General features: G+C 33.1%; 3 protein-coding genes and 1 non-coding gene across 4 annotated transcripts; 3 read left to right on the plus strand and 1 right to left on the minus strand.

The window, feature by feature from the left end:
• Positions 1 to 266: 266 nt before the first annotated feature.
• Positions 267 to 6,094, plus strand: RAB6A (Ras-related small GTP-binding family protein). Its single transcript, XM_022304043.2, has 6 exons — positions 267 to 551; positions 1,952 to 2,022; positions 3,976 to 4,064; positions 4,369 to 4,480; positions 5,166 to 5,256; positions 5,571 to 6,094. The coding sequence occupies exons 1-6, from the start codon at positions 435 to 437 to the stop codon at positions 5,715 to 5,717; spliced, it is 627 nt and encodes a 208-aa protein (XP_022159735.1). The 5' UTR covers positions 267 to 434; the 3' UTR covers positions 5,718 to 6,094.
• A 726-nt stretch (positions 6,095 to 6,820) lies between these two features.
• LOC148211039 (U2 spliceosomal RNA) lies at positions 6,821 to 7,017 on the minus strand. The gene has a single exon (XR_015792090.1). It is a non-coding gene; the product is annotated as a U2 spliceosomal RNA (small nuclear RNA).
• Positions 7,018 to 8,337: 1,320 nt separating this feature from the next.
• LOC111025510 (phragmoplastin DRP1E) lies at positions 8,338 to 15,156 on the plus strand. Its single transcript, XM_022303380.2, has 15 exons — positions 8,338 to 8,689; positions 8,886 to 8,949; positions 9,603 to 9,710; positions 10,398 to 10,499; positions 11,320 to 11,370; positions 11,465 to 11,526; positions 11,952 to 12,042; positions 12,161 to 12,225; positions 12,807 to 13,001; positions 13,078 to 13,197; positions 13,280 to 13,350; positions 13,722 to 13,947; positions 14,031 to 14,081; positions 14,166 to 14,534; positions 14,637 to 15,156. Exons 1-15 carry the CDS (start codon positions 8,552 to 8,554, stop codon positions 14,763 to 14,765), a joined length of 1,842 nt encoding a protein of 613 aa, XP_022159072.1. The 5' UTR covers positions 8,338 to 8,551; the 3' UTR covers positions 14,766 to 15,156.
• A 3,453-nt stretch (positions 15,157 to 18,609) lies between these two features.
• LOC111025998 (expansin-like B1) lies at positions 18,610 to 22,324 on the plus strand. The gene is made up of 5 exons (XM_022303961.2): positions 18,610 to 18,860; positions 18,947 to 19,053; positions 19,764 to 19,945; positions 20,531 to 20,663; positions 21,895 to 22,324. Exons 1-5 carry the CDS (start codon positions 18,701 to 18,703, stop codon positions 22,093 to 22,095), a joined length of 783 nt encoding a protein of 260 aa, XP_022159653.1. The 5' UTR covers positions 18,610 to 18,700; the 3' UTR covers positions 22,096 to 22,324.
• The last annotated feature ends 1,073 nt before the right edge of the window (positions 22,325 to 23,397 follow it).

Genomic DNA, 23,397 nt, shown 5'->3' on the forward strand with positions numbered 1-23,397 from the left:
TATCTCCTAGTATAGAATCTTAATATATTAATTATTTTAGAGTACAGATAATATTAGTGTTTTAAGAGGGAAGTGATTTGTTTGCTCTTTTTTTTTTAATACAAAAAGGGAAGTGCTTTGTCGACGTCGTGCACATGTGATATATATAATTTCTTTAATATAATCAAATCGAAAATATACTTACTGTAAAATATATATACTCTACGACCCGACCCGACCCGACCCGACACACTGGCATCGATTTTAGATTCTTAGACGAGTAGTTCGAAACTGAAAGCAGAATCAGATCAAAGAAAGAAAGAACAAACGCGGGCCAAAAAGCCAGAGTTTCCATTGCCAGGGACCTCGGCCTTCTCGTCTCATTGAGAAGCTCTCCAATTTCCATTGATAATTATTCCTCAATCCGAAAGGTAAATCAGAGATCTCTGGGGGAAATGGCACCAGTGTCAGCTCTCGCGAAGTATAAGCTGGTCTTTCTCGGAGACCAGTCTGTTGGGAAAACCAGCATCATCACACGCTTCATGTACGACAAATTCGACAATACGTATCAGGTAATTTCCTGCAGAATCGTTAATCGCGTAGATCCTTGCTTGTATCGTGCGTTGTGGCCGGATCGGTTTGGAAACTGATACTGAATGTCTGATCTTGTAGCTTTCATCTTTAATTTTGATTTCTCTTCTTTCCATCTGCAATTTTCTCTTCTTGTATGCGGCTTTCTTTTCTGTTGCGTCTGGTTGCATAATCGGAGACGACGAGAGCTCGGTGTTTATGGTTTTAGATCTTTCGGCTTTTATTCATCGGCGATCAGCATTTTCTTTTGCTCACTATGTATTTTTTTCAATATTTTAGTTCCTAGTCGAGAGTTCAGTAAATAAACAGAGATTTAAGTTTATGATTCCCAGCTTGCTGCTTCCGGGCTAACGATGTTCAGATTTTAGCGTTGTTTGTTGCCAACAACAGCAGTCTGTTGTACTAGTGTACCGAGTGCGCCTCACTGAATTGGATCGAAGTGAGAAGTCCGGATTTTCTTTAATGCCTCTCTTTTAGCTAATTTAAATCTAGACCATTGTTCTGGAATCAAGCTCTGACTCCTTACTGACTTTTGTGGACAGAAAAGCTTTTTGATTTTTGCTCCCCCTATTTTACTTTGTTGGTCTTTCTGAAGAATACGTTGGTTGATTTTGTATGATAAACTACCTATGTTACATTACTTAGCATGTGAAATATTTAGTTCCTACCTAATGGAGTTGCGTGGGCATTGCTAGGAATCCAACTGCTAACTTGATAGTGCAATAATGGGTTCCATTTCGATACATTGACAAATATTTATGAAATCACTTTAATGGTCAACTCGGTAATTTTAGTTACATCAACTTGTTACAGCATGAAACATGATTTGACTTCAATTATTGTATCTGCATTAACAGCATGACATGATAAGTCATAAATGGTCCTGGGACGTTTTTGTCACTGCTTCTATGGAGAAGAGGATGTATTGAGGAAACAGAAAAAATTGATTGATGTCCAGTGGACATTTGTATTGTGCTACTGATTAGTTTTTTAAGTTGTCAAAAGAAGATGCTAGATTCATCATTTTTTATGTGATCACAGCAATATCTTTTTTATATTCTTGGGATGTTGTTCTTTTTAATGCCTCAATCGGAGCATTTTATATTAAGCTTTTTGTAGCTATTTTCTTTATTTAGTCTCGACCAATTGGAGAGGTTTCGTAATTGCTTCTTGATAGAACGGGTGCATTATCTACCATATATTGTATTCCATTTTTGATAATTGAAGGTAGATATATAGTTCCATGTGTCTCACTATTTGTCTTTTTTCATTCTCTTTTTATTTTATGATAGATACTATGAAGTTCTTTTTAAATTTCAGTTTCAAATTCACACAAGACATTCACTTCTTGTGATATATTAATTTTTGTGTCATTGTTCAGGCTACAATCGGTATTGATTTTCTCTCAAAGACTATGTATCTTGAAGATCGCACTGTCCGACTACAGTTGTGGTAAGGTTTATTACATTTTACAGCTCATAAATAGGTGACAACTTTCTATTACTAATTCACACGACATTACTTTTCTACAAGAATTATCATTAAATCACATTTTCTCTTGTATTTTAACATGCGATTTATTTGTCCCAAATAATTAATGAACTTACATGATTTCTTGAGACTGGTGTATAAATAATAGATTTCAACAATATAAGCTTTATGCAAACAATTCAACATGGCTATTCCTCCTAAATTAAAACTGTTCTCTTTTGACACTTGAAAATGAATTGCGAGGTGCAGTTCCTTCCTTCAGGAGGGAATGGAAAAGTTCTGGATTTGGAATTCCTTTTTGGAGGAGAATTCTAAATAAAAAATATTGAACTTTAATGCTGTTCCTGTCTTTAGAGGTGGGAGGCTCACCCTGGCACTATCAATTTTCTAACCTTGTTTGTAGTTTTCTGAATAAAATGGTTAGAAATTTGGCAATATAAATTATGAATTTATTTTGGGAGGGATCAAATGGGAAAGGGAGGGGACAGCCACCTTATTAGATGAAACACGTCTCTCTTCTTCTGCTGAATCAAGGTCTAAATATTCGGAACACCAGCCATAAAATTATTGCCCTTCGTTGTATATGGTTGTGGAGGTTTTGTAGGGAGCCTAGTTCTTGATGGATAAGAAACTATATGTTTGAAAATATGAAATTTCAAAAGAACAGTAGGGGAGGAAAGCCTTAATCGAGGCCAAGGAAGTTTTGGAAAGAGTCTTCCAATTAGCACAAAGGGAAGAAATTATATAGTTAAAAAGGAAGAAAAACCATAGTTACCGAAAGAGTAAAAAGCTTGGACAATCTGCATCAGAGCAACGCCCAAAAACATTATGAACCCACAAAGAGTCCAAATAAAAGCTCCAATAAAATTCATCCAAAAAGAGCAATTCTCATTCCCCAAGAGCAATTGCACAGCTCACCCTGTCTTTATACAATTCTCTAAGTTCCATCTGAAAAAAATGATACTTAGTTTGAGTTAACAGGTTATGGGAGAATGTCAGCATGAATAGTTCTCTCTTCTGCGAGGAATCAAAGTGGGAGGTGTATAACTATAAGGTTGCTGAAACTTTTAGTAGCAAGCTGGATTCTATCATTTCTCTCTCGGTGTCTCTCCCTTTCAGGTGCCTTTTATGTTGATTTTCTCTTTTAAGTGGTCATCATGAGACAAGCCCCCATCTACCAGAATCTATGCAAAAGGACTTGGAAATCCAAACTCCTTATACTGTGCAAGGTGTTTCCATGTGCTATCTATCTCCAAGGGGGTAATACAAATGTTGTCCAAAGAAGGAATCATTTCTACAGTGTTTACTTTATCAGTCAGACACAGACCGAATGGGGAGTCATTTCACTAGATGGTTAAGTGGATTTTTTTTCATCTTTTTAACTTTAGCTGTGCTTGGTTGAAAAGTCTTCATTATCATCCTTTCTCTCTGAACATAGCCAATTGGAGAGCCTTTTTTCTAATTCCTGGCCTTTGTTCGTTTCGTGCCTTTCTATATGCTCTTTCCTCTCACACTAAAGGTTGAAAGTAGATGCAGAAGAACTCTCATGGAATTTATAAAAAATGGAGAATAATTATAAAAGACTTTAGAAAACTAGACAAGGAACTTATTAGCTTCTAAGGAAACTTTATCTAGAAGCTAGGTAACAAGCAGTATCCAATAAATCTCTCTGCCATTTCTACATTTTCCATGAAATAAAAAACAATGTGCTCGTAAAATTTCATCCTTTGGTTGCTGAGTTAGCATGCACGTCTTGTAGAATAATGAATTAATTTTGACTTTTGTGCCACATATATTTATTTATGGTACTTTTAATTCCATTTAAATGAAAGAACCAACTTTCTTCCATTTGTCTCCCCCAGAGGAATGGGTTTTGCTGTACCTTTTTAAGTTTTATATTACTTTGTTTATCAGGGACACTGCTGGACAGGAAAGATTCAGAAGTCTAATACCCAGCTATATCAGGGACTCATCCGTCGCTGTCATTGTTTATGATGTTGCAAGTATGGAATCTGAAACACATTTTAAAATCTCCCCAGTTGCAATTCATATGCGTACTTTCTATAGCATTTGCGCAATGAGAATAATTCGGCCAACCACTTAGTAAATGTCTATTCTTTCCATGTGGATTTGCCATGATTGATGTTGTGGTAAAATGTTCCATATGGGTGTACGTGGGTTCTGATATCCAGGCCTTTTAGGTTCACAATCTCGTACAGTTGCTAGATTGCATGCTGCTTAGTTATTTCTGCGCCATGATGTGCTTAAAGGATTATTTTTAACTGTCTTCCTCCTTCTGCTACTTAGGCCGGCAGACTTTTCTAAACACTTCAAAATGGATTGAGGAGGTGCGCACTGAGAGGGGAAGTGATGTCATTATAGTGCTTGTTGGAAACAAAACCGACCTCGTGGAGAAGAGGTACTAGTTGATCATGGAATTTACTTTTCGCAATTCATTTCTTTTTTGTTCGCACATTTCATCTTTCTTCTTTTCTCTTTCTTAATACTCCATGTTAGTATACTCTGGAACCCGTTTTTAATTAGTTGTGTTGGAAAGTAAGGATGTTTGAAAAAATATATATAGTTTGTTGTTGACCACTCATTTTGCAATATGATTTCTGAATATAGCTTCGAAAACAAATAAAGCTTTGAATTTCATATAGCTGAACACGGAACTTGGATTAGGGGTAAGATTAATTTAGTTTAAATGTGTTATGCTCGCGAAATGTATACAATATATTAGTTAATGAAAATAGAAGAACAAAAAAAATTTTATGAAGTAAAATTAGCAAGAAATGATTTTTAAAATTTTAGTATGAACAGTTCTAAATTTATAAGAAATACTTCTAAATAGCTCCTGCTGATATAATATCAGCGCTCTAGGCTAATAAGTAATTATGTGTCTTTATTATATAATCTTATGTTTATATTATATGTGATGTGTGGTGAAAGAGTAAATATCGTGTTTATATTGTACATGATGTTGTGATCTACCGCTGTGCTTGCTCATATATTTTTGAATGGGAAGTAAGGTTTAAATTCCCAAGAAGTTTAGTCCTGTTTAGCCTATTGTTTCATCATCTTCTCGTATCCATGATTCCCAGGCAAGTCTCTATAGAGGAAGGAGAAGCCAAAGCCCGTGAACTAAATGTCATGTTTATCGAAACAAGTGCAAAAGCTGGATTCAATATTAAGGTAAACCAATATGAAATTTTATCCAAACTCTGATACCTCGACCTCCAGGTTGATCTGTATCAATTGAGCTTTCTCATCTGCTGTATACTTAGGAACCCTATTCTTTTTTCTTTTTTTGTAATCGGGGTTCGAACCTCCAACTTTTAAGCAAGTACTTGAGCTATCTTCGTGTTAGTAAATACTTAGGAACTTGACACGTATGCTTCAGAATCCTTCTTTCTTTGGACAAAATTTACGTTAAATTTTAGAAAAGCCGTGATTTTCTTTGTATTCATTTCTGGTCTTTCTGATGACCAAACCTATTAATTGTGCAGGCACTTTTTAGGAAAATTGCTGCAGCGTTGCCGGGAATGGAAACTCTCTCTTCAACAAAACAAGAAGACATGGTTGATGTTAACCTGAAGTCCTCCGGCAGTGGCGCTGCACAGTCCCAGCCGCAGTCCGGTGGGTGCGCCTGCTAACGAGAGTACGGATGTGAACTGTTGAAGGAATCACTCTTTCTTGCCTTTTGCTTTAAGTTGCTCAACCTTGTAGAGAACTGTAAGCATTCAGGTACAAGATGTGGTTATGACTATCAATGCCTGCTTTTGAGCAAACTAAATTCGTAGAAAGTAATTGGTGGGCAGAGTAGACAACTGCTATTTTATGAAGTTATTTGATGTATTGGTGGAGTCATTATTTGGGATTTGGGAGAATGTGTAAAGATTAGAAGAATTATCTGGGACTCGAATACAGAATTTTGCTTTGTTCTTTGTGTAAGTTGTAATTCATGTCTAGGGGGAATTCTGAAAATTTTCGTCTGGTTTTGCAATGGATTGTTGCGTTGGTTCATATTAAACTCTGGTGTTCATGTATGCCATTGAAGGAAAAAGGTGAGTGGTTTTTTAGTTCAATAAATTCTTGGTGGTTCATTTGATTATTTTAACAAACTGGGTAGACAAGTTCTACACTTCTGCTCAATATGCTCGATTATTCATTTTCTAGTAATAGAAAAAAAAAAAAAAGGTATGTAGAAGAAGATTTCATGGGGGCACATGTTTCATTGTTGTTTCAGTTGCCAGCATACATTTTGAAAAGATTTCAACAATCATCTTCGTTTCTTTTTCCTGTTTATTATTTCCCAGAAGGAATGTTTCTTTATCGGCTAAGTTTGTTTTTTCTATGTTAAGATTACCACCTAAAGCACAATTATAAATGAAAATTAACTAAACCCATGACATTAAATTTCCGTGAATGGAAAATCAAAAAAGTAGATTATTATTAATAATGAAAGAAAACATTAAAAGAAATATTACTTTTGTGGAAGATACTAAAATAAGCTGAAGAATGTGACCAGATGTGGTCATAATATAACGAAAGATACTGAAAAATAACTCTTTAAAATACCTTAAACAATGTTAGATCCGTTGAACTAAAAAAAATGTTAAATTAAAATTTAAATACCGAACCTTGCCAATGTTGTAGAAGAAGTATTATTCGCAAACTTACCTTAACGCCTGTAGAACTCCCATTCAAAAAAAAAAAAAATCTTGTATACCGTAATTAAAAATTTGAACTGGGCTTGGAGGGGTGCGCCAGGCCCATGCGGTAGTGCAACGCAAAGGGCAACGCTCGAGGGCCCGAGTAGCAAGCTACTGGGCTGGGCCCACACCCGTAAAAAATAAATTTAATATCATGTGGGCCGATGGCCCACGTATCAGATATTAAACTGATAAGAACAGATACTACACTTGATCTTAGCCAAAAGGCCGAGAAAGGTATGATTTTGGCCTTCTCCTACGGTGGCTTTTATATTGCCAGTTGGTTCCGTCTTCCTGCGTCCTTTCCGATATGGGATGATCTCTACAACCTCTTCTCTTGCTATGGGAATTCTGCTGCACCTTTTTATTTTGGTAGTAGGTTATTTTGACGAATTTATTTCAGAAAAGAAAAAAAAACATTAATCGCATTTATATAGGAGTATTTAACAACTATTTATATTTATTTTTTCGACAAAAAAAATATTTATATTTTTTATTTTTTATTTTTTAAAAAATAAATTTAAAATTATATAGAAATATTGAAAACAACCAAGTAAATTTATTCTTTCTTATTTTCGTTCCCAATTTATTTTAAAATATAAATAATTTGTCATTCTTTGATATATGAGTGTTGAGGGTCGTTCAATTATACTATTCTTGTCCAAAATGATAAACATAAACAATAAATGGAACGCTACCATATAAGCTCATAATATTGTGCTTCATGCACTCTCAATTTTGAAATGTTTGTTTTTGTTTTTTTAATTAAACTACAATTGACACCTATCTCGAAATCTCCCTCTCCAGCTTGTTATACTAAAAAAATAGTCAGAAAGTTTCAACCACGCCTTTTTATAACTTAAAAGAAATAAAATTAGACTTGTAAATAACCCACTTAGAAAGCAAATTTCCCACCTTATATCAAATATCTTGAAAACTAGACAAAATTTATCATTAATCAAATTAGCAAAATAATTTGTAATTCTATATTTTATAAGTTTAAACCAACCAAAAAATACAGATTTAATCAAATTAGCATAACAAGAAATTTCATATGAACACATTGGACAGGAGAACAGCGAACATCGTTGATATACTTACTGAGTTATTGGAAGGGCAGTATCACTCAACACTACTAACATTTAGGATCCTAATTACCTTTAATCTCAAATTAAGTGATGATATGAGATTTTGATTTGACTTCATGTTTAACTTCATGTCTTGCTTAAAAAGTAAACAAAAAATTGAACTGACTAATGCAATTGATTATCTAAATATTTATATATCAATATGAACTGTTCAGCTCGGATCAATTAAGATATATATCATCAAATTTTCATCTAAAAAAGAAGAAAAAAAAATAAATAAAAAAACAAAGTATGTGCCTTGGACCTTGGTGTGACTCGACAACTAACTCCTGCCAGAGCCGCAGCCCGCCAAAAACAAATATTCAAAGAAGTTTAAGTATTTTTATATTTTATAAATACATTAATTAATATATGTTGACGTTTGACAGAAGTTCAGATGAAAGTCGAATCATATAAAAACCGTCCCGAAACGTGCCACCGCAAAAATCGACCAACATTCCAAACGAAATTAAATAGTAATTTGGAATCCAATCAAACGCAGCAAAAATAGCTCTCTCTCTCCTCTTCAACTTCATCTCCTTCTTCACTCTCACCATTCTCAGTCTGCTCCTCAAAATCCTCTCCCATGCTCCTCCGAATTCCACCTCTCCTGCGGTTCCTGTAGAGGAGGACGCTGCACTCCCCGAAATGGCTACCATGGAGACCTTGATCGGCCTCGTTAACCGTATACAGAGGGCTTGTACTGTGCTTGGTGATTATGGCGGTGATTCTTCCTTGCCTACTCTGTGGGAGGCTCTTCCGTCCGTCGTCGTCGTCGGCGGTCAGGTAATGTTTCTCTAACTTCTCATCATCTGTGGACTGTAATGCATCTCTATGTTTGGTTTATTTCTTGGAGTTGTTGTTCTGTTCTGTTTGCTATTTTGCTCTTTCGCTTGTATTTGTATGCATGTATGTACGCGGTGTTTTCAGGTGCTTATCTTTGCGTACGAGGCTAATTTACGGTGTTTGGCTGGAAATGTAGAGCTCTGGAAAATCATCGGTGTTGGAGAGCATCGTCGGTCGTGATTTTCTTCCCAGGGGATCAGGTTAGTCAGTGTTGGTTCGAGTTTTGCATTTTTTTTAAAGATCAACGTTGAGCTTCGAGTTGGTTTTGCTTTGTTTCGAATTGAATTCTATCAAATATCTCTAAGTGGAGATGCGTAAATATGTTAGAAACAATTGCCTGATATTCTCTGGCAATTCGAGTGGATGGATGTTAGTTATCCTATCTAAGAATTAGTGTCGGGTTAACTCGCGAGATCACACCACAAGAGAAATCAACAGAGTGTGTAATTAAAAGAAAAACAATAAAACTATTAGAACAAGAATAGAGATACTGTCAAAGTCACGTGTTCTGCGATCACTGTCAAAGTCAGTCCAGGAATTTTTAATATCGATGAATTGGAGAATAGAGATTCTGACGGGAGAGGTAAGCCTCTGTTCGGAGGTTATCTCCAGTTGACTTATAACTGATTACTGTCTCTGAACGGACAAAATCCTTTATAATCAATCATATTCTTCAAATTGCTGCCGCAATAGCAGTTTCTTGAACCAAAGATTTAACAATGTCCCTAAGATTCAATACGGAAATAAACCCGGTGAAGAAATGTTCCAGAATGTTGCATTTATAATCTTATTTACAAGCAGTAAAATATTTTATTGTTTTCTGTCTAATGTTTTCGATAATTTTCTTTTCCAGGAATTGTTACAAGGAGGCCTCTAGTTCTGCAGCTCCAGAAGACAGAACCAGGGAGAGAGGAGTATGCAGAATTTCTTCATCTGCCTAAGAAAAAATTCTTGGATTTCTGTACGTCATTTTGTTTTTTATATTATAAGAGGTACTCATTTTGTATTTTTAGACACAGATATCCTCAAGTTGGTTCATGAATCAGTTGCTTTTACGTTCCTCGTCAGGTCTCAATTTAATTATTTGAGGGAAAATGGTTACTCTAGTTTTGTAGTTATTCCAGGGAAAATGACAGTGGAGCAAATTAGAAGAGATATATTAAGATTCAAGTTCGTGGTATGACTATACATGGTAGTTCAAGAGTTTCTAGGAATTTCTTCCTATTTAGTTCGGGAATTGGATTTTTGTTACAATTATTTTTGTCCTCCAAACACAACTAAACTGGCTGAAAAAGTTCATTTTATCTGTACTCTACTTATCTCTCACTATCCTGCACCACAAAGAAAGTTGAACTAGAAGAGGTTTAAAAATTATAAAGGTGGGCTGTCTTATACACGCACATCGTGCTGTTTGAAATGTCTGCAACCAGATGTTGCTCCAGGAGATTATATTTTTGAAATGCAAAGATGTAGTACTTCCATTATTTAACAAGTTGTATATAATGATGAATATCTTATTATGTTTTCCACTCTTGAATTAGAGCTGATGAAAAGAAAAATTAAAACCATACTCCCAAGGGGATTGATGTCAGTAAAATTATCTAGATATTTTCATTGACATTATTATAACTTCTATTACTTTTTGCAGCAATGGTTAGGAAGGAAATTGAAGATGAAACTGATAGATTGACTGGGAGGTTAAAACAGATTTCTCCCGTTCCAATTCATCTTAGTATCTACTCTCCAAATGGTAATTGATCTAGATTTATAGTGTGGTTCACATTATTCAACGGTGCCTATTTTTGTTTAGCCAATGATTCTTCCAGCTGTATTTTCAATAGTTTTTCATCTTGTTTGCTTGTACTGACGATCCCTTAGTTTCTACTTTCATTCTAGTTAACACATTATACATTGGAGACATGTTCTTATGATTATTATGTTCTAAATATTGTCATAACTTTAATTTGATTAGGTGAAAAATGAAATAGTACTTTATAATTTGATGAAAAACTGTTATTTTATATGGGACATATGTTATATTTCTGTTTCCTCCGAGTCTCTGACCTACATCAGAGACTTAGCTACCATTTCTAGGATTGTTATAATTTCTGAGCTAGCTTCTACTTGGTTCACCTATTGGTTTCATAGAATGCAATTGCAGAAAACTTTCGTTGAATGCAGTTAATCCATAATATTCTCGCATAAACATCACAGACGGTTCTTCTGATTGTCGCGACTTCAATATTTTGTCATATTTTTGGTTTTATAAGATCAGAATTATAAACAATAACTGCATAGTTTGATGGTGAACTGCACTTTCTGTACGACATGTATTCTAATATCTTTTGACTTTGACAATCATCTCAAGGAATTAGCTGCCACTTTTCTAGGATAGTTATAATTTTGTAATGTGGTATTGTTGTTCTGCCTTCTCCGCTCATTTATATCATCAAATGTATATATCATGTATTATTTTCTGCCCATAAAGTTAATCCATATTAATACGTAATCATTCTGTGTTAACTGATGATGAAAATCATTTTGGTTTCTTAATATTAATCTGATTGCAGTGGTTAATTTGACACTCATAGATTTGCCTGGTTTGACAAAGGTTGCTGTAGGTATGACTTCCACTATTTTCATTCTAAACCATTACAAAATAACATCATAAATTCCAAACATATATCGAGAGGTTCATAAATTTATTGGCTGCAGAAGGACAGCCTGAGAGCATTGTTCAAGATATCGAGGCAATGGTTCATACTTATGTTGAGAAGGTAATAGAAGTATTTTTTGTCTCTATAAATTTTCTGTTGCCAATTACTGGGATTACTTCGTTGGAAATCTTTTCATAACAGATTCAATAAATTAGATTAGCCTGCAAATTACGTGTTGGACTCTGTAGAAATGATCAGACTCTTATGAAAAATAGAAAATTGGGTTAATATAAACAAGGGTTTGTTATGCTCCATTTTCCCCCTTATTTGTAGAATACTGAAATACTAAATTGGAGTTTTGATATCCCAGTTCACTCAATCTTGGTATATGAGTTGCACTTCTCGTAACATTAATGGACTGAGCATCTAATTAAATAGAAGTACAAACTCGAGAAAAGGCAGGGAGGATGTTTGTTTATTTTGATGTTTTCAGCTAGCTGAAGTTTCTTGATCTATTTGTGGATAAAATTGAAATCTTACTGCAGCCTAACTGCATTATTTTGGCCATAACTCCGGCTAATCAAGATGTTGCAACGTCTGATGCTATTAAGCTTTCTCGAGAAGTTGATCCCACAGGCATGTTTTTTTTCTTCCCAGTTGTTTCCAGTTAAGAATGAATTTTAATAGCCAAATATTTAAGCGTTTTTGTAATACATGCATGCTATATGTGTCTGTCTCTCTCTTCTTTTCTTAGGTGAAAGGACATTCGGTGTGTTGACAAAGCTTGATTTGATGGATAAAGGAACAAATGCTTTGGAAGTAAGGATCGAGTTTTTTCACATCTCCAGCTCTATATTTTAGTGATCTCAGATACTAGTTATTACTTGGGCATTCAATGATGCAACTGTAGTTATTAGGCATTCTAAATGATGTGTGATTCATTGTCTTGAATTTATTTAAGGATGTAAAAGAATAGCATTCCTCGCATGTGATGTAGCTGTGTAAATTTAATGAAATGTGGCAAAAACTAAATATACAATGAGTGTATGTCCATTAAATTGGCTGGAGGCAGATAACTTAACTTATTCGGCAGCTATCAATACAATAGCATTGATTCACGAATGGTAGAGGAGATTCTGTCGGTGCCTGACTTCGACGCTTTGAAAATTCTCAGTATTCTGTTAAAGTGAATTTGTTTAATAACTTATCTCTCCACTCCACATCATTTCTATTTTAGGAAGAGTGTGAAATTCGTTCAGGATCAACATATGTCTTTATTGATAGATGCAATGCTACAAACCCTTGGGTTGTCCATTCAGATGCATTGATGATTAATTTGTGATCCTCCATTTCTGTCACCCTCACCTTTTCTGCATCTGCCTCAAAATTGCTCTTTGAAGGTTCTTGATGGAAGGTCCTACCGGCTTCAAAATCCTTGGGTTGGAGTTGTGAATCGTTGTCAAGCTGATATCAATAAGAATATTGACATGATTACTGCTCGGAGAAGGGAACGTGAATTCTTTGCTTCTAGTGCTGATTACAGACATTTGGCCAGCACAATGGGCTCAGAGTATCTTGCAAAACTTCTCTCAAAGGTTGAGCTGAGATACATTTATTTGCTTTATTCCTATTGGTATCACTAATAAAAAGTTCAAATTGACATGGTTTCAGCACCTAGAGTCTGTAATAAAAGCACGTATGCCAGGCATAGCATCATTAATTAACAAAAGCATTGATGAAATCGAAACAGAGCTTGATCAGCTTGGGAAACCCATTGCAATTGATTCTGGGGTAACCTTTCATTTATTTTTCAATAACTGGGACCTGATACGCTTGGTTATTAACTAAGTTTTGTTTGACTCACATGTAACAGGCTCGGTTGTATACTATCCTAGAGCTCTGCCGTGCATTTGACCAGGTGTTCAAGGAGCATCTCCATGGGGGGTATATAATCTATGCTTTCTATTAATTTTTTATCAGCAAAATCTTTTTGATCAAGTGCTGTGCAATAATCATGTGTGTATGTACCAAGAATTTTATTGCTCATTGATGTTCAGGCTGGTCAAAGCAATTTTGTATTTACTTTTTTTTTTTTTTTTATAATTGTTTTTTCAATCTAAGTTGAGCACGTTCCTCTTATCATCTGCACAAACTGTTTAATTTTTATAGTTGTCAGGCTTTTGGGTTTCTAGTTGAGTTAATATTACTCATACAAGGCTTACTTTATATTTGATGTTATCTTTTTCAACTACACAGTTCGACTAGAATTATGCTTAATGGTGTTTTTGTCGTAACCATTTTTCTTTGAGTTATAGGCGACCTGGCGGTGATCGGATATATAGCATTTTTGATAATCAGCTCCCTCATGCTTTGAGAAGGCTTCCCTTTGATCGCTATCTTTCACTGCAAAATGTAAGGAAAGTGATATCGGAGGCTGATGGATACCAACCTCATCTAATTGCACCTGAGCATGGTTATCGGCGCCTTATTGAAGGTGCAGTAAGTTATTTTAGAGGTCCAGCTGAAGCTTCAGTAGATGCTGTAAGTGCTACCTGTTTTTTCCATGCTGTATTTCATATTCGCTCTTAGTACAATTTTAAAATTCGTTCATGTGGTACTTTCAGGTTCATTCCATACTGAAGGAACTAGTTAGAAGATCAATTGCAGAAACTCAGGTCGAATTCGAGAAACATTACATTCTGATAATGCTAAATTAATAACCCTCGAATCATCTGAGATGATGTCTTGAAATTGAATAGGAGCTGAAGCGCTTCCCCACTCTACAAGCCGAAGTTGCAAGAGCTGCAAATGAAGCATTGGAGCGGTTTCGTGAAGATAGCAAAAAGACAACCTTGCGATTGGTCGACATGGAATCCTCATACCTAACAGTAGACTTCTTTCGAAAACTCCCCCAAGAAGTCGAAAAGGGAGTAACCCCAGCTGCAGCTTCCACAGATAGGTATACAGAGGCACATTTCCAGCGGATAGCATCAAATATTTCGTCCTACATCAAGATGGTGTCTGAGACACTGAGAAACACTATTCCAAAGTCTGTGGTCTATTGTCAAGTTAGGGAGGCAAAGGGATCTATATTAGATTACTTCTATGTCCAATTGGGAAAAATGGAGGTACTGTTCTTGGAGCACTCAATTCCCAGTCACGTTGGAAATATATTTTCTCACTTTACTGTGTTAATTCACTGAATTTTATGCTACTCTATTCTTTTGTAGGGCAACCAACTTGCAGCATTTTTGGATGAAGACCCTGCATTGATGGAAAGGAGACAACAATGTGCCAAGAGGCTTGAACTATATAAATCTGCAAGGGATGAGATTGACTCGGTCTCATGGTCCCGATAAGAACAATGGATAACAGCCTAATGCAATGGTAAGAATTACACGGTAAAATTTCTGCCTAGGTTGGTGTTTCTGAGTAGAGTATAAGCTCTTACCCCGATCGTCCCCATTGATCTAGTTTTTCTTAGATTGAGATCCCATCGTTTTTCTACTAGAAAGGCTCAAAATTTTGCTTGATTAGTGCTCTGTCTTTCCATTTCCTATTAACTTTTGATTCATTCAAGTTATTCATTGAGTTATATTGAACCGAGGATTTGCATAGAAGGTTATAAAAGAAAGGAAAATGGTGACATTTTCCGTGCCACAGCCACCACTACCTGAAATACTGTAGGAACTTTGTATTAACTTTTCTAAGTTGTTGGTGGGTAACTACAATTTTCCTTAGTTTTTTTTATGGGACATGTACAATCAGTTTTTTCCCTTCACCACTTAAAAGTAAGGTTTCTTGGTGAAGTTCCTGATAAGTAACTTTTTTTTCCCGGTATCAAAATTTGAACTTAGGTCGGTGAATTTTAACCTTCCAAAACTTTAATTTCACAATTTAAACCCTGAATTTGAAAATGTAATGCAAACTCTCAAATTTAATCTTAAAAATTGTTTGAATCAACTCATACATTATTAGGCGGTATTTGGGATAGTTTGATCTCTCACCCTGCAATAAAAAAAAAAAAGGAAATTCTTTTAAAATTCAAGGAAACGTCCAACGTTGTCATAGAAGTGCTTAAACTTGATCATGAAAACACTCAAACCTAGTCACATAATAGTCTCTCCGTTTAAAAAAAAAATAAAAACGCTTAACTAGTCATAAATCTTTTTTTCCCTAAAGAAAAACTTAACATTTATTGAGATTTAGGTAAAATTGACATAGAAGTTTAAGAATTCGAAGGGTAAAAAATGCTCAATATAAGAATCTTACTCTAAACAACGAGATCATACAAATTCGGTAGGAAGCATGATTTAAAAGTACAGTATCTACTTGCATAATTGATCGGGGCATTACTTAGCCAAAGGTCAGAACCTCTTGAAAGGGAAAAAAAAGGTTAATATATGAATAGTGGAATCTTTGTTTTTGGTTGGATCTCATTCTCAAGATACAGATAGACTCAACCAAGACACATGGTAGGGTTAGGGCGGAACACACTATTTATATTACCAAAGTGGATTCCATGTCATGGATGATGATGGTTTTAAAAAAAACTTACTAGTATTATGGAAAGTATCATATTCCATTTATTCATATTATTTCTTTTTATAAATAATTTTTTAATATTAGTAGATCCTACGTCATTTTTAATACGAATATAAATGGAGCTCCACTATCGATCACTGTCGGCGAGTTGTTTGCCGGCGTTCTCCAAGTAAGACCCTTGTTACCTGTCAACCAACCAACGTAGTTCCATACTGCCGAAAAGAAGAAAAGAAAAACGGAGTCAATCTTGGACTGTATATTTTATTTCCATTAACAGCAGCCTGCCAACTTCTACCCCCATTTAAACCTACATCTTCATCATTCAATGAATTTAATCTTGCTTCTGCTGATTGGTTTCCTCGAAATTGAAGAGGGGCTTGTACTTTTCTTTCTCTTGTTCTTTAGTTCTAAATATTATTTTGGTTCATCCTACTTTCAACTTTATTCATTTTAGCCAAATAATGCATAATTCAGAAGTAATTGTTTTGGTCATTGTACTTTTAAAAGGTGATAATTTTGGTCTTGTTTGTAAAATTTTAGTACAAATATATATACACAATGAATATATTTTAATAAAAAGACTACGCCAGGAAAATGATATACTAAAATTTTGATTAAAAAAATGAAAAAAATAAAAGAGACCAAAATGATTGTTTTAAAAGTATGTACATACTAAAGTGAACAAAAATTGAAAGTATAAGGATCAAAATAAATCAAAACTGAAAGTATAAAAGCTAAATGAGTCTTAAGTTGAGTAAGTCATACATATACATTATTTAAGTTTAGTTGAAGTCCAAAATGAAGTTATGTTGATGCCTAATTGTAGCACATTCAAGGCTCGAAAATAATGATTTTTTGTGTTAATTAATTTAAGGGACGAGAGAAAACAACACATAAGATTTTCATTTAATTAAATTGCGTTCATAGAAATCTAATAACTTATTGATACTAATATAATTCCAAAACATAATTCAAATAATATAATCTAAACTATATCGTAATTCAAATAACATTATCTAATATAATTTAACATTGTGGGCATGTGTAAGTACGATGGTATAAAAGGGTATTTTCGCTATGGTGCTAGAGAGATAAAATTACGAGAATTCAAGAGCCGTGAGTGCACCAAGGCGTGAGGGCATTATTATTATATCCTCGTTAGGAGGCTTTACCCCACAACATGGTGTAAAGAATACTGCTCTCTCATTACCAATGTCGAACCCATAAGTTTATAGAAACATCGACATGTCGATAATAATGATAATATTTGGTCTAAACTTGATACAAGCTTGCGAAAGTGGAAATCGAACAAACTCGATGCATAATGTGAAAAGCAAGAGATGCCCCAATGCCCTTTTTCAGTGCAAAACCACCTAACTTTCCTTCTGTTTTTGGGCAAACCAATTCAATTGGGAGTTTTCTTACTAAACAAATCTTTGAATATATTTCTGCAATGAACGAGTTAGGGCGAGTCAATGACTCAGTAACTCGGTTCGGTTCTATCTGTCTTGGTCGAATTATTACAAGCAAAGCATATAGGCTAACTCTTATCCTAAAACTTTGCACGCTCTTGATGTGAATGGCTTCGCAGATGGTGCCCAAAAAGAAGCTTTTGAGAATTATTTATTTATTTACTTTTTTGGATAAAGAGAATGAGATCTTATTAATTAATTAATGTTATATATATTTATTCCGATGGACTCAATTATTTTAATCAGATGTCATACAAAATACAATTGATTAAATTTATCATAATTCATTAGCTGCGTTTGAGTTTATTGGTGATTTTATCATGTTTAGGATGGTATCAGAGCAGTAAGTCTTGTGTTTGATTTCCAATTCACAAGTGAGACGAGTATTAAAAATGTAGCTATTGTTGACCGGCGTTCTACTTTGATATATAATGATAACTTACCATTAAAGGTAGTTACAAAAATGACTTTATTTCATCCCGAAGTTAGAGGAACCAAAACTCATTTGAGTTGAATTCTTTTACTTTGAAAATCTAGGTGAAAGCTGTTGAATATCATTTTCAAAGATGGCAAAATACCGTGTATATGTGCAAGAAGTATTACTTCTAGTTTTTAATACGATTCTAGCTATATCATTGAGATGCAATACATCCTATTGAATAATCTACAAGGGAAACATTTATCATCTCTACGGTTATTAACACCATACCAACTAATTCCACGAACCGAACACGCAACTCAATAAACGCACATTTTAAAATTAAAAACAACAATAAACGTGTATGTATTATTTATTATATATGCCAACCCTTTTTCTTTTTATGATTATAATCACTAACCACACAGAAGTAAAAAGGGGAGAGAAAATTTAATAGTTTAAGTTGGGAAAGTGGTATTTGTTTTTTCTTCCCTTTTTTTTTTTATTTTGGCTCAACAGGATCAACATACAAGGGAATTCAAGTTGACCAAATAAAGGGTAGATTTGGAAAAGGGGCAAGAGACTAACAGAATTCCACTATAATTAAAAATTTATATACACACATATATTTATTTATATATATATATATATATATATATATATATATTCAACTTGTTTGGTAAAAAAAAAAGGGGGAAAAGAAAATGAAAAATACAAGGAAAGCTGAAGGAAGGCCACCATTTCATTTCACTATAAATACTTCAAAAACTCTGCCCAATTTGAATTCATCGTTTCAAATAATTCTTCTTGATCCTCTTTTTCATTCAATATTTTTGAGATTTTTTGTACTGTTTTTATTATGGCTCTCATCTCTCAATCTTCTGTATTTTCTCTGTTCCTAAAAACTTTAATTCTCATGCAATTGCAAAGGCAGCTGGCAGAGAGTGCCACGTGCGGCGATTGTTTCACACGCTCTCGAGCCGCGCATTACCCTAATTCAGAGCAACAGGGAACGGACCGTAAGACCAATTTCATCTCTCTTTCAATACGACACCGTTTACGTTGTGTTGTTGTGTTCACAATTTGTTGGCTTTTTGTTTTGCAGATGGAGCGTGTGGTTTTGGAACTTTTGGAGCAACGATCAACGGTGGAGATGTTGCCACCGCCTCTGATCTCTACCGAAACGGCCTCGGTTGTGGAGCTTGTTACCAGGTCAAATACTACTCCTATATATATATATATATATATATATATATATAAATCATTTAAAAAAATCTAATGCTTTATTTTTGGCTAAGATTTTCAAAAATAACTTTAAAAACAAAATATAAAATCGTATTCAAATAAAAATCTTAATATAAAAAAATATATGTTAAAAATAGTATCAGTTTTCTAGTGAGTATATATATATCATCACTACTATAAAATTTGAAATAAACCATCATTTAAATTTTAGACATTAGACTATGATTTCTTAGAAAAAAAACTTTGCAATGGTCTTTTGTACTATGAAACAACCATCAATTATGATTGTCGTCTACAATATATATATATGCTACACGAGAAACAAAACGAGCATACCTCAGTTGTAATTTGGCATATATCTAAAACTAAGAGGCTTCGAGTTCGATCTTTCACCTCCACACATGTTGAACTAAAAAAGAATCTTCTCCTATCGTAAAACTATAGTTTGTTCCAAAACTTAAAGTAATGCATGCATTTGCATATTCATGTATATATTTTACAAGTGAAATGTCATGATGGTAAGAAATGAGATAAAACTGAAAAATAAAGGACGATCAAAATGGTCACCGACCAAAGCATATAAATCTAAAATAAATAAAAATTGAAAATACATAGATCAAAATAGTGTTTTTTTAAACGTCGTGTAACGGTATTGTTTTGGTTTTGGGAATGATTAGGTGAGGTGCATAGACAGTGAATTGTGCTCGGAAAAGGGAGCAATGGTGGTGATAACGGACCACGGCTCAGGGGGTGGCGCCGATTTTATAATGAGCAGAAGAGCCTACGCTGCATTGGCTCAAACCTATGAGTCTGCTGCTTCTTTGTTAGCCCTTGGTGTCATTGACATTGAATATAAACGGTTTGTTTTCATTTTCTATATCAAATTCAAAACCAACAATATTATAACAAATATATTTTAACCTTAAGAGAAAGAAATAAAAAATTACACCTTTCTATAGGTGAGAGTTGGAGATATATGTCAATTATTGTTGAGCTATGCTCACTTTAGTAAATTGAATTTTTACACTTTTACATTCCTGAAATTCTAATAATATGGAACCGATAAATATTTAAAAACTTTCCTTTCAAATAAAATTATTTAGAATTTTTGTCCTGAGAGGTGGGAAGTTATTTTTGAAAAGACATAAAAATTAATTAAATTTTTCATAAAATATATTTAAATTATTAACAAATAAACATTCAACTAGTTTTAAATAAGTTAAAAATTTTGATCTTATTAATAATACTATGTTTACCTAAGTAGTATTTTATTGATATTTTCTAACATCTTATCAATTCTTTTACTATATAACAAAAATGTCAGATTCGCTTCTTCGAATAATTGTTATTTTGACCTACATGAAGCATCAACCAAAAATAAAAAATAAAAAATTCGTGGCCTTATTTTTTTATTCTCTCTAACTGATGATTTATGTGGGAACAGAGTGGATTGCAGCTACCCAAACAAGAACATAACAATTAAGATTGATGAAAACAGTGACCCTCCTCATTACTTGGCCTTTGTCATAAGGTTTCAACAAGGCAAAAACGACATCACCGCTGTTCAACTTTGCGAGGTATTACAAATATTAAATATACCATAATCTATTAGTCTTTTAATTTATTGATTTTCATCTTGAATAATTTATCTCTATATTTGGCGAATTTATGTTTGTTACGTTTGTCTTAATCATCTATAAATTTATTAGTTTCATGGGTTATTTAAAGTGTACAAACTAATTCAGACCATTATTCTAAAAATACAAAGAAAAAACAAATCAATGTTACACAAAATCGATTTAGTTGTACAATTTTAAATATTACGGCGGAATATTGGTTCTATGGATTAAAGTATTAGGAATTTCATCTTAAATTTAAGATGTTATCCTTCCCTCTTGAAAACAACATATTTTACTATCTTAGACCTTGTTTGATCTATGTTTTCTAATATTAAACCTATAGATATAACTTCTAGTTTCTATTTCTTTGGCTGTTATGTACTTTTTTTAGGAAAAAAAAATTAAAATCTAAACCGGCTTTTTTTTTCTTTTTTCCTTCCTAATAATTCAAACGTATTTATAAAAAAGTATATTAAACAATGGTAAAGAAAACAACATACTTCTTTAAATTGAAAACTAAAAACAAAATTTTTATATATATAACTATTTATCTTCTTAATTTTGAAACTTTTAAGACTCATTTAGTAATGTTTTCATTTTTTTCGTTTCTTATTTATTGTTTCTTGTTTTCAGTTTTAATTGAAAAACACAAACATTTGATAAATGTTTATATATATTGTTTCTCTATTTTTAGAAATATTTCTAAAATTTAACAAAAGAAAATTTAAGATTCTTGTTTTTTTATTATTTATATCGAAATATCTTATTTTATCATTAATAAATTTAAGAAATAAATATAACATGAAAAAGTTTTGAATTTTAATTTAAAAAATTAAATTTTATATAAAACGTATATTTCCTTATTTAAAGTTTTAAACAACAAGAAACAAAAAATATTTATAAAACAAATAAAAATAATATTTTTAGTACAAATTTAATTTGAAGGATTCGAACTTAAGCAACTAATATTAAGTGTATGTGTCACCCCTTGGAATAAAACAAATAAAATAAAAATTAAAACGGATAATTATGTTTATATAATTAATTCATCCCACCATCAATTTAAATTTTTAAATTTTTAATATAAGTGGTAGTTTATTCATTGGAAAAAACCTGTAAACTCATTAAAATCAGGAGCAAAAACATTTTTTCTTTTTTCGAGAAAATTTATTTTGATAAAATTTTGCAGACGAAAAACTTCGTGTGCAAGCTATTGGATCGGAGCTACGGGACGGTGTGGACGACGGCGGCGCCGCCGAGAGGGCCGCTGTCGTTGAGAATGTTGCTGACGAACGACGACGGCGACGAGCAATGGATCGTCCCGGTCAACGATATTCCTCGGAACTGGAAGGCCGGAGACACCTACGACACTGGAGTTCAAGTTAATTAATTAATTGATCTTTTTTTTTCTTTGTGGTTTCAATTGTTTATTTTTAAATTTTCTAAAAGTTGTTTCGATTGAAAAAAAAAAAAAAAACTCCCACTGGAAAATTCAATTGTGTTTCTTCCCAGCTGAGGATGAAAAATCTTATTGGATTGGTTTGATTTTCTCCTCCTTTTGGTATTTGAATTGAAGGTATAATTAATTTTTCAATATATTTCTAATTATTGATATGTAATCAATGTCATTCTATTCCTATTATTTGATTTAGTGTATTTAATTTCAATTTCAAAGGTGTGTAATAAAATAAAAGACTCGAATTTCTTACTTTGTAGTTTTATATTTTAAATTCAACCCCACAACTAAAAGTCACAGTCATTGATGACAAATTTCGGCGGAGAATTATAATGGGTGGTAAATTGTTTTGTCCTATTTATAAAATATAAACATATTTTATAAATATGATTTTTTTATGACGTGCATCTATTAGTGTCTAATATATATGGATCCATAGATGTGGGAAGTAGAAATATATCGGTTACCGGTGAGTTTTTCTTTTTTTTTTTTTTTCAAAATTATTTTGTATTTATAAATATTTTAAACTTGGGCTAGATTTGTTATTATTTTTAGCTAAAGAGCTGTGCCTCATGTTTAAGTTTTTAAGTTCTTTATTTCATTTCATTTTAAGTTATCTTTAAATCTAACAAGTTTATGAATTAAATTAGAGTAAACTTCATTATGATTTGTAATGAAAATTTAAGTAATTTTTTTTAGTAGGGGTGAGAATTAAAATTCATAATATTTTAATCGTAATACATATTTTTAATTAGTTGAATTATGTTCAAACCGGTAAAAATAAGTAGCAGAAATTTTGAATGAAATTAAAAAATACAAGTGGGAAAAAAACAAACTTTGACGTAAACATTTTGACTTTGGTGTGGCATAAAATCCAAATCTGCAAGAAACTATGGATTCAAGGAGTTTAATGCCCTTTGAATTATGAGGATGATGCTTTCAGCCCACTTCACTCAAGTCTCTATCTCATAAAATGCATTTTTGTTAAAATTTGTAAATTTACAATATATGCCCAATTTTCTTTTTTAGTTTAAGCACTATTTTCGCATGGGTCATTTTCGTCCTTAAATTTTCAAATTTTGTTGATTTTAGTCTACATACCGTTAAAAGTTACCATTGTAATTAGGGATCAAAATTGTAACTTTTGATCGAAATAAATGAGATACAAATAAAAATAAAATGATCAAAACGGTAACTTTTTTTAAAGTACAGGAACCAAAACGAACTTTCAAAAGT

Source organism: Momordica charantia (assembly GCF_013281855.1).
Source record: "Momordica charantia cultivar OHB3-1 chromosome 6 unlocalized genomic scaffold, Mcharantia_2.0 BLBB01000006.1, whole genome shotgun sequence".
In the NCBI taxonomy this organism is placed as follows: domain Eukaryota; kingdom Viridiplantae; phylum Streptophyta; class Magnoliopsida; order Cucurbitales; family Cucurbitaceae; genus Momordica; species Momordica charantia.